The following is an 11,945-nucleotide window of genomic DNA, read 5'->3' as shown; positions in this document are numbered from 1 at the left end:
TGACTGTATCCTCAGTTTAGAACATCATGTAAAAAAGACTTTAATATACAGTCTATTCCGTACGTTAATATACTGACCACCTTACTAAATAATTTTCACAAATGTTTATGTTGCTATTAACTACTGAATAAGGGCAGATACTGAAGCTCTACATACGCAATTAAGTCCACGACTGTTGTTGTGCTATCTCTATAACAAGAACACCAAACTAGTGGTAGAGCAAGAGTAGAGGGAGTTTAGCTTGAGAAGAGTTTTAATACTTTATATAAAAAGCGAACGAATTTCAAATTGAACTTACATCTGTCTTATTCTCAATGTTTTTACTCTTAGATCCGTAATAGTATTACACTGACGATGGATAATATAATAGTATTCTCATTGTTTTTATTGAATAATTTTTTTAGTATATTTTTAGTACTTTCTTCAATTCGCAATAAACTTCTTCTTTCACGAGTTATCGATGACAAGTCTCCTTGCACTTGTCGTTGCAAAGACATCAAGAAGAACTGAATCCATGATCCCAGATTTATGTGAAGAAGATATTTTGTGTAGGGATATAATGTATGGATATTGAGAGAAATTATGTTGGTATGTCATATCTCAAATGTACTAATAAGAATAACACACGAAGTAAGGAAATGGTGAAAGAAATAGTAGGTAATAAAAGATACAGAGTTTCAAGAAAATAAATAATGTATAATGACAAAAATTTTGGACTTACATTCTAAGTTAGACTCTATTCGTTCTATAAATCTTATATAATAAGAAGAAACTACTTACAACTAAATAGAAAAGAAAAACAAATACATTTTGCTTTCTTAACATTAGAACTAATACTACACCTACACCTACACTTCTCTACCTAACATTAAGTATAATGAACGAATCAAAATCCAACTCTACTATGCAAGCTTCAGTTCAAATAAAATGTGTTATCTTTTATTTAGAAACACTTTTAGAAATATCACCCCTTTTATACTAATTTTTCAAAGAATGTCTGAAAATAAAATGTGTTTATCATTTTAAGCCTTTTCTTCTCCTCTGAAATTAGCAGTAGCAATGCATTAACTATTAATTAGCAAACTCACTTGGGTTCACATCCCGTTATCTCTGTTCTTCCTGCAGCTCAGGTTGTACATTGTAGTTGGGAAATCTTTTCCTGAGGTTCTATATTACCAAATTTGGTAATAAGAGACAAACATATGGTTCCGGTTGCAAAAGTTTTAACAATATCAACCCTAAAACGTTATTCTATTGAGTATTTGAGATTACTATCTTCGCAAAAATAGTAAAATATACTATTTATCCTAACAGTGAAAAGAGGTAACCAAGCTGAAAAGCTTTACAAATGTCGGTACCAAAGTTTAAGTTGCAGCATATTATAGATTACCACACCAGATTTTATTGATACCAAGATAATAATAGATTGAGACATAATTATAAAAAGTGCAGAGAAAGAAACTTCACTATTTCTTTTCGTATTTTATGGCATTCTCCCAAAAGAGAAAATAAATATAGTTGCACTGTGATTATTGAACAAGAGACTTTCGATGAACGTACTAATCCTAGTCTGGTTGACAAAAAGAAAAAACGAAAATTTCCTTGCACAATTGTTGTAACATATGGAATGGCTACCATAAGTCCAAGAATGTTTGGCCCCCTTTAATTCAAGCTCAAAATTATAACATCCTTCGAAACTGCTTTCAGTTCTGATAGGGATATTTTGGTAGTCATTCTACTCTAATGAAGTAGTTCTCATTGACGTTTCGGTAAATTAGTTTCAGATCATGAACTCCAAAAATGGAAGACTCATGAAAATATATTTCTATTAAAAGCAATAGAATAATGGATTAAATATCTATCAAATACATTGCTATGCAATACTACCAAGTTCCACATACTATATCACCTATAGAAAAGTCGCCAAAAAATTCGTATCAATTCAATAGAATAGGAAGAAAACAATATGAAATTGGATTATATATAAACTCAAATTGGTATTGTACTTGACCGGATATTACAGTCAACCTCAATTACCACTCAAATCAAGCTCTGCATTTGCAAAGCGTTTACATAACCCTTGAACAGAGAGATTTTATATATGTGCTCCAAAGTTGCATTTTAAGTATGTGCATTGATACCCAAAATATATTTTGAGAGTACCCAGATTGAGTGTACTGTATTATAAAATTGAACTGTTCTGTTTTCTCAGATGTTTAAAGTTGCAGTACAACCTGCTGGACATGTAGTCATACCTTCCTTAAGGAACCATTCACGGAAACAGTCAAAATGACCCTCATGGCCACATTCTAGGAGACCCATGGCCAATTTCTTAATGGGACGTTCACACAGAACACATAATGTATTGGGTTTCTTACAATTGTCGCAATACCAGAACCCAAATTGGGCATCTATCTTACCTTGTTCATGAGGATGGCTTTGACGTAAACTACGTGTGTACTTCTCCTTAGAAGGTTCATTTACTATCAGTTCACCACAACGGTCACAGAAGAGACGGATATCTGATTGTTCACTCTCGGGACCCATTATATCATCCCACCCACAGTACTTGAGCAAAGCAGTTGAGATCTCAAACAATTCGTATCGATGTAATAACGTGATAAATTCCGAAACACTACTCTTAACGACGCGTAGTGACGTAAGTTGGTACACATCCTGGAATAATAGTAATATATTCACAGCCAGCAGAATATTACCGCCTTCTGCAGCTTGTTCGTACACTTGTTGTAGTATGGTTCTGGTATCCCACGGTGGTGGGAACAATCTTGTTGCATTTTTCTTATTTTGTATAGCACTATCATTTTTAACGTCAGTGTTAGCAAATACCCCCAGATCGTCTACACTCCTGAGAACATCTTCGTAAGAGAACGATTCCTTTATTGTCGGAACTAATTTCTTAGTGTCTGATAATCTCTTTAAAAATGGTGCGCGTGATTGATAGGTACTAGGGATACTATCCAGAGATGACACCTTACTTCTAATACTGTGGTGATCGAAGGATTCAGAATAAGGACCACCGCTTGTTTTTCCTTTTGTAAAGCTACCACTTCTTAAATGCTCTTCATCCGAATGACCCAAAGGTGAATGTGCATCAGACAAAAATGTATCTATAAATGATAACCTTTGGCGTCTATTGTTCAAGATTGGAATACCTTCTGGCGATTCATCGTTTGGTTTAGCGTCCTCTTTTCTTTCTTCATCTTCATCTTCTGGATCTAATGCGCTCTCATTAGAAGGTGCTCGTTTCTCGTCTGGATAAGTACTCAAAACTGCACCATCACCATCTAAGTTTCTCAAAGTCTCAGCAGTTGCAAATTTATGTGCTGGCTCTTCCTTTGATTTACGTAATTGGTTTCTTAAGTTAGCAATAACCTCTCTATCTATGGGATCGACTCCGGAGTCGTCGGACGGCGATCTAAATATCTGTGGGTGCTCTTCCACCAACGATGAAGTCCTGATACTTTCATTAAAACGACTATATTCTGAATCCATAGATTGTTTACGAAGATCATGAAGTGGGATCACAGTATCCTCTACCACTGAAGAATTCACAGATTCTGAATCATGATTTTTGGTTTGATCGAGTGGATCATTGGATTTAGGTAGGAACGAATCCATCTTCTTTAAATCCCACATAATAGTATCTCTAATCAGAACCCAGACTTTGAAGTTTAAAGCATCATTGATATTTGCATATACAGATGCATTGTGACTGGCTACAGAAAGAAAATCTACGAACATACTCATCCTCTGCTGCAGTTTTATGATTTTTTCACTCTTGGGTTCCACCATTTGATTTATACTAGACTCCGAATCATCTGTTTCATTATGTTTGTACTGGCTGGAGTGCGAATCTGAGCGTGATATGCTGTCAATATGCGCATTACTATATTTACTGCTCCTATCGTTACTTGATGAATCGTGATAGCTTGGCTTTGTTCCAGAGTTCAAAATGCCTGTCAGTCCAGCTTCTGAGTTCATTCTTTCTTGCTGATCGTTTTTCTTATTAATTAAATTTGTCCATGTTCCATTCTCTGCGAGACCAAATTTCTTCATCAAGTTTTTCCCCGTATCTTCATTATCTTCTTGTAGACTTTCATTAGCACTGTGATGATCACTAATACTCTTCTGATTAAGTTGGTTAGCCCAATCGTCATGTTTAATTGAAAATTCCAATTCTCTTGCCAAGTATTTAAACACTTCTATAGGAGATTCCTGCAGCTTAGCTAAACTTTCTTTATCAATTTTTTTCTTATTCCTTAAACTTTGAAAACTGGAAATCTGTTCTATTCTCATACTACTAATTATTTTAGGCAAATCTACAGTGAACACCAGAGGCGACACTATTGATGAAGCAAGTTTATCCTGGACAACAATTGGTAAAGTTCCTGAATGGATAGACGGAGTCGTTGAAAGTGTAGTAGATGACATCGGAGAGGACGCATAACTCTTATTATTGAATGCAGAATTCATTTTAAACATGGGTGGCCTCTCATTTGGGATAGGAGTAGGGGGAGAACTTATTCTTTTATTACCTATATCAAAATGATTAATACTTGTGTTTGATAACATTGAATTACTGTTATTAGTAGCGTGGTCATGTATGTTTTCTCTGACAAAGTACGGATCTGAAATATCATATGTACCTTCCTCTTGATCGACAAATAATAGGCCATTACCCTCAATGTCTCTCCAGGTAGTAACAGTCTTTGTTAAGTTTTCTAATACTGTTGGTTCATTAGTTAAATTCCATCCATTAATTCTATTCCTCTTATCAATTGTAAATATATTTTCAGAATCCCACCATACGAGGCCCAATGATGCAGCCGAAGTCTCTAGTAAATATTTTGGTATATATTTTCTTGCTAATGAATATATGCCAACTTGAGCTTCTTCTCCCATCGAAGAAATAGCTAATAAGGAATTATGTGGCTCATCATTATAAGTCGGGCAAAATTTCAATTTAGTAATTGGGGAACCAAAATTAATTGTTGTTTCCGGAAATACTGACGGATTTGACGACGTATAACCATTTACAGTACTGTTTGGATTATTTGTTCGTGGCTCTTTATCACCGATATACCAGAGACAGCATTTACCATCTCTACCACCTGTTACTACGTAATCCAAGTTTGGATGCCAATTCAAACATAAACCAGGACCTGTATGTGCGTTAATTTTCTTTTCAAATTGTTGTGGTTGTCTTAAATCAAACTTCAACAGTACCCCAGAATCATGAATTGATGAAAATTTGTAACCCGAGTTAGATCTTGGCGTTGAACTAGTTGTACTCCCTATGGATGAAGGTGTTCCTTCATTTGAAACGGGAGATCCAAAAGAATAACTAGGCATCCATTTAATATCTCTTATAGAATCATAAGTTGTGTTAATATTTACTTCACATCTTCCATTATTTTTCATGTTATTTGCTCTAAGATCCCATATCTTGGCACAACCATCTTGACCACCACTAATAAGAAGATTAGGCTGAACCATGTTGAAATCAAAACTATTGACGGACCTCTTGTGTTCATTAAGTGACGTGACCAAGGGATTAATAGCCTCGCCTGATTGTTTATTGATATCGAATATAGAAATGGAAGTAGAATTTGCACAAACTGCAATATAATTATTAAAGTTTTGAAATCCACTTTTAACATCTGATATCGTACTAAATTTTGATTGTCTGTTTCTCCTAGAGGCAAACATCGATGATGATTGTAATCTTGAATATGATAAATCTGTTTTGGTTACATCCTGTACCAACCGTATGGATCTATCTTCTCTATTAAACTTGTATATGCCTACATGACTCTTCCCTGCACAAACCAATGAATCCGCCAGCGGATCATTGATCTTATCAATACTTGCTAATTCTCTATCTGCGACGGTACTAAACACCAGTCCTGAGGACTGGTTATTCCTATGAGACGGGCTACTACCACCTCGTCTAGCACGGTGTCCAGTACTCGAGTTATCATCGGATGACGTACCCCCTAGACCAGTATATGTCCCATTGAACGTGTGTCTAGGGTTCAAAGAAGGTCTGACTCCAGGTGTTGCCCCGGAACCGTCTGTAGTAAACATTTGATTCGAATGACTATGTTGGTGCAATATCTTGTAAGAAGAACCAGGTGCTGATGGTAAATTAAGCCTGCTCGTTGAAGAGCCTTGCTTCAAATCGGGTCTTCCAAGGGAACCACCAGTATATATCGTCTTTCCTTTAGGAATGGATCCCGTAGGTGAATAGACAATACGATCCTTTCGAGGAGGACTGCTAATATTACTCATTAATGGTGGCAACTATTTTCTTGACCTTGTAGCAATTACCAAACTCTATGTCTTTGTGGATCTTTCACATATAAACTGTGCTTTTGTCTTCAAAGGTGGGCCATTTATATGATTGCTATTGTTTCAAAATAACGAGAGCTGGAAATAACGCACCGAGACTGGCAGCTCATCCCACTCAGGTCAATTAAAAGAACTCATAACTAAAACGACAAGGAAACTTGTTTAAAACAATATCTGATTCTTGAATTTGTTCAATTAGACAATTAGAGATTTAATTATTATCTTTATTCAAAGTCTACCCGTTCTGAACTAGGTTGTGCAACACATAATATTGAGCTAATTACTGTTATTGTTACAGCCATAATTACAACAAGAAATGGAAACTACTCAGAATAATAAGACAACCTCTAAGGGAGGTGAGGAGATCAATGAGAGAACTGAGGAGTGGACAAATTTTGCAGATGCAGATGCATTAATGGATCCGTCTTCACTTCCAGAAGAAAGTTTTGAGTTAGACGAAAATGGGGACGGAAGAGATCCACCATTATCAAGAGATCTTATTAGGGATATTGAATGGAAGGGGAACCTTTTGAAAGTATACCCTTTAGACTACCAGAGAGTACCAATTGTTAAATACCAAGTGTTGGCTTGTTTTATAATGTTTGCAGTGTTTGGATTTAATGACCAGTCTGTAGGTACTTTGCTCCCAAAATTGATGGAATACTACAACACTACAAAGGTTCAAGTATCTAATATATTTTTGATTCAATTATCTGGTTATATATGTGCCTCATTGTTAAATGAACGAGTTCATAATTCCTGGGGTATGAGAGGTGGAATGCTGGTGGCGGCAACGTTATGCATTGTGTTCTTTTCGATTCTAATGTCAAAGCCATCAAAGTTCTCGATATTCATGTTCTGTTGCTTTCCGTTGGGATTAGGTATTGGAATCCTCGATGCATCTTGTAATGTTCTAGTTGGGAATATGATTGTACATAAGAATGAATTGATGGGTATAATGCATGCCGTATATGGGTGTGCTGCGATGCTGACCCCTCCATTGGTAGCTCATTTTGTTAAATGGGGACATTGGTCAATGTATTTTGTGATCCCTTTCTCTATGTCTGTTATTGGCGCATGTGTTATTATTCCAAGTTTTAGATTCGAGACTGCAGCCAAGTATCATTACATATGTGAACAAGACGAAAATGCTTCTACTCCCGAACCAACTCCTGAACCTACACCTTCAGAACAACCGCTTCAAAAAGAATCGTTCTTTGCATTACTATCCATGCCACCAATCTTACTATATGCTTTATTTTTATTTGCTTATCTAGGGGCAGAGATCACAACAGGTGCATGGTTCTATACATACTTACTGGAAACAAAATCTACTGACCAAATCAAGATGTCGTACATTGCCTCAACATTCTGGATTGGTCTCACTGCAGGGCGTCTTATCTTAGGTTTCTTCACGAAGAAGGCATTCTCTAATGAATATCGTGCTTGTCGAGTATACTGTGCACTGACATTATTTTTTTACACTTTATACATGGTTGTTGGTTGGATTAATAGTGAATCCCTATCTTATTTGATATCGCTCTCCTTTGTGATGTTCTGTTGTGGATTCTTTATTGGCCCATTATTTCCATCAGCTAGTATTGTAGCAGTACAAGTGTTACCAAAGAAGTTACAAATCAGTGGTGTTGGGATTGCAGTCGCATTGGGTGGTTGTGGCGGTGCCATCCTACCGTATTCTGCAGGTATCCTAACACACTTGATTGGAATCAAATGGATGCCTACACTTTGTTGGTTCATGGTAGCTTTATTTTCCTTCATCTGGATGCTTTATCCAAGGTATATCAAGGGACACAGCGATGTCCTTTGATAGATGAGTTTCAATAAAGAATAAACCTGCGATATAAACTGAATAGGACACTTACTCATACAAGTATACATAAATACATTCATACATACATACATACATACACACATACATACATACATACATACATACATACATACATACATACATACATACATACATACATATATATTCTAGTGCTTCAATACACGCTACAACCTTCTGCAACCTTTAATAGGTTCCAAGTATTTCTCTCTTTCATTCAGCTTATCTTTCTTTCTCAACGCTTTCTCCTTATTAAATGTGGAACTGAAAAATTATATCAACTAAAATGAATCATGAATAAAACAACACTTTGAATGAATGAATGAAAAAGAACAAAAGGGAAGAAGAGTCGATTAATAAGAATAAATCATCGAAGTTAGTCAAGCCAAAACATATCCAGGATGGATCACAATAATACAACTGACAATGGGTCGTATACACAGAAGAAGTACGTTACCCACAGACGTACAGTTGAGGTTACATCTCCCTTTAATAGGATGTATTACTATAAGAAACATGGACTCCGATTACCAGATATCGAACCAGAGACATCTTTCACAGCTAATATAATGCCTCCGAGTTCCTATGTTAACAATAATGACAGAGCAGTGAATGTAATCGGCAAATTTACACATCTTTCTTCTAATAAAGTAAAACATGTAATACCGGCCATCGAGTGGACCCCTGAAGGAAGAAGGCTGATCGTAGCCACTTATAATGGTGAACTTTCCCTGTGGAATGGTTTTTCATTTAATTTTGAGAGTTTAATGCAAGCTCATGATTCTGCAGTGACGACGATGAAATACTCTCATGCTGGGGATTGGATGGTGAGTGGTGACGCTGATGGGATTATTAAGATATGGCAACCTAACTTCAATATGGTTAAAGAGCTGGATTCTGCACATACTGAGAGTATAAGAGACATCGCATTCTGTAATAATGATTCAAAATTTGTTAGTTGTTCGGATGATAATATTTTAAAGATTTGGAATTTCAGTAATGGTAGAGAGGAAAGAGTATTATCGGGACATCATTGGGATGTTAAAAGTTGTGATTGGCATCCAACTATGGGACTGATTGCATCAGCTTCGAAGGATAACTTGGTTAAATTATGGGATCCTAGAGCTGGAAACTGTATTTCTACGATACTAAATTTTAAACACACAGTTCTAAAAACTAGATTCCAGCCTACTAAAGGTAATCTATTGGGTGCTATCTCCAAGGACAAATCTTTACGTATTTTTGATATAAGGTATGGCACAAAAGAGATAATGGCCGTAAAGGATGAGATAGATTATATGGATCTTTTATGGTCCCCGATCAACGAGTCCATGTTGACGATTGGTAGTTATGACGGATCCATCAAGCATTTCGATTTATTACAAGATACAGAAAAACCAATCCATACGATTCCATTTGCACACGATAAATGTATTACTTCCATGGCATACAATCCGATGGGTAACATTTTGGCTAGTGCCTCAAAGGATAGAACTATCAGATTCTGGACAAGAGCGAGACCATTTGATCCGAACGCATTTGATGATCCGTCTTATAATGATCAAAAGATTAATGGTTGGTATTTTGGTATCAATAACAATATCAATGCAGTAAGAGAAAAATCAGAATTTGGTGCAGCTCCTCCAACGTTAGATGGTACCACTGCAGCTCCTGGTGGTTACACCGCTCCATCATCTACATCTTCCTACAATAGAGGTACTACTAATAATTACCATCATGATAATAACAACAACAACAACAACAATAATAATAGACACATGTTGGGATCACCTGTGAAGAAACCACCACCAACATCTGGTGGCCTACCAGGCTTGAATTCATCGTTGCCTGGACTTAATTAAATATTTAATGAGAAAATCCTTTTTTTTTGTTTTTTGAACTTTTTGTTTTATTAAAAGAAGTATATAGTTTTACAAATATAATATAATACATATTAAATAAAAAAGAGAAAAACAAAAAGTTGTCAAATGACTCTGTATCGTTCAAAGTTTAGCCGTTATTTCATGTCAACTACCTCTTTTTATCCAGGGAGGTAGTCGGCGTATAATGCGAGTTAGAACTTTTATTTAATTATTAGAATTACGCCCAAATCTCATTGATCTTTGTGTGTAATGTTATTAATTAAATGAAAATTTTTAAGTTTCTTAAAATAGCTATCGTTAATAATACTATTTAGAACTTTCAATCTAGATAGTTGCTGGAAGGATTTTTTAACATTCAGTTTATTAGAACTAACCACTTGGGACACTTTGAAGAAACCCTTTACTTTAGAAATATATTGGCTTCCGAAAATCACAATATAATTTGTTGTAAAGTGATGTAGGGCTTTAATCAAATTTCTTGTTTCACGTGAGGCCATATTTGAGTATTCTACAATGTTAGTTGTAGAGGTTGAGCCCGCATTGGCTACATGGAAATAAAATGTACCATGATGACTATCAGGTGATGAATACGATAAGATGTGGTTAAATTCATCCATTGTATAAGGGACAAACTGGGTATAATATTGCTTTAATCTCTTTGCAAAATCTTTAACAGAAAGATCATATTGTTTGCCAAAATAGTCTGCATTAAATGACTTATGATGAATATTATATCTGATAAATTTCTTATCTGAGCAAGTAACATGAAGAATGATAGGTGAAACTGAAAAATTGGAGCTTGAATTGTGATTGAAGCTTTTAATTTCATCGAATAAATACTTTCTTCTAAGTTTAGTTGAATTAGTGGCATCAAAAATTCCAATATCACAAATATCATTATCCAAATCCTGTAAAGCTTCATTAAATGCAATACGTGCATACTCTTCCTTCTTATCGCTATTTTTAGGATCAAAAATATCTTCCAGTTGCTCATTAGTTAATTCTATTTTTTTTTCTTTCCTTCTAAAATCACCAGCATTGAATGTCTTGCAACGGATATGAGCCGTAGTTTTTGTATCCTGTAAGTATTTAATTAGATGTCGTGACACGGTCGACTTACCAGCAGCTGGGAGACCAATAAGGATAATCATATACTTAGAGAATAATCTCATAGAATCGAGATCAGTAAATTTAGTGAGTGTTGATCCTAATTCATCTTGACACAGTGGGCTTATGGGTTTTCCATTTGATGAAAAATGAGAGGTTGTATCAATAGGCGAAGAAAATAGCGATTCAGCGGAAGAATTTAATCTATATTTGATGCACGTAAATAATTTAGGTTCTGATACAATTGATAAAGTTTCAAAATTCATTATGAGCTAATGTTTGTAAAACGTTTTATTGGTTTGTTGTTATTACACTTGGATATACTAGAATGTGTTTGTTTCATCTTTGCTTATTTGATTATTTTCATTTGGAAGGATATTACGGTCCCTTATATATCTTTAGAAATCTGATTGAACAGTCAAATGTCAATAGGTAATACTAATGGAGCCATTCATTAAGGTAGATAAGAGATATACATCTCCATTATCTTTATTTCTTTTTAACGAAACACGCCAGAAAATATTGTAGCTGATTGCTCTACTTTTAGATCTACCTCTCACTTATGACTACTTTATACCTTTTACCTTTTACCCTTTTTCCTTTTTTCTATGTGACACAATAAAAATGAGACTCATTATGCAGTGAATTTTCACGTCACAGGCACGTCTTTTTTACCCATATGAAGTAGAAAAAAGAAATCTCATCATTTTTACTTCATAAAACAATGGGAAACG

The 11,945-nt window shown here is 35.3% G+C and overlaps 4 protein-coding genes across 4 annotated transcripts; 2 read left to right on the top strand and 2 right to left on the bottom strand.

Annotated features, from left to right (window-relative positions):
- Positions 1-2,208: 2,208 nt before the first annotated feature.
- On the bottom strand, positions 2,209-6,312 carry RTC1 (Rtc1p; the record flags this gene model as incomplete). Its single annotated transcript, XM_041552726.1, has 1 exon — positions 2,209-6,312. One exon carries the CDS (start codon positions 6,310-6,312, stop codon positions 2,209-2,211), a length of 4,104 nt encoding a protein of 1,367 aa, XP_041408660.1.
- A 376-nt stretch (positions 6,313-6,688) lies between these two features.
- On the top strand, positions 6,689-8,200 carry BSC6 (Bsc6p; the record flags this gene model as incomplete). Its single annotated transcript, XM_041552725.1, has 1 exon — positions 6,689-8,200. The coding sequence occupies one exon, from the start codon at positions 6,689-6,691 to the stop codon at positions 8,198-8,200; it is 1,512 nt and encodes a 503-aa protein (XP_041408659.1).
- Positions 8,201-8,622: 422 nt separating this feature from the next.
- PFS2 (cleavage polyadenylation factor subunit PFS2) lies at positions 8,623-10,083 on the top strand (the record flags this gene model as incomplete). Its single annotated transcript, XM_041552724.1, has 1 exon — positions 8,623-10,083. One exon carries the CDS (start codon positions 8,623-8,625, stop codon positions 10,081-10,083), a length of 1,461 nt encoding a protein of 486 aa, XP_041408658.1.
- A 251-nt stretch (positions 10,084-10,334) lies between these two features.
- Positions 10,335-11,477, bottom strand: PFK27 (6-phosphofructo-2-kinase; the record flags this gene model as incomplete). The annotated part of the gene is made up of 1 exon (XM_041552723.1): positions 10,335-11,477. The coding sequence occupies one exon, from the start codon at positions 11,475-11,477 to the stop codon at positions 10,335-10,337; it is 1,143 nt and encodes a 380-aa protein (XP_041408657.1).
- Between the last annotated feature and the right edge of the window lie 468 nt (positions 11,478-11,945).

This window comes from Maudiozyma barnettii (genome assembly GCF_903064755.1).
Source record: "Maudiozyma barnettii strain CLIB 1767 genome assembly, contig: KABA2_11, whole genome shotgun sequence".
Lineage (NCBI taxonomy): Eukaryota > Fungi > Ascomycota > Saccharomycetes > Saccharomycetales > Saccharomycetaceae > Maudiozyma > Maudiozyma barnettii.
The sequence above is the reverse complement of the archived record's forward strand: the minus strand, read 5'-3'. Positions and strand labels throughout refer to the sequence as shown.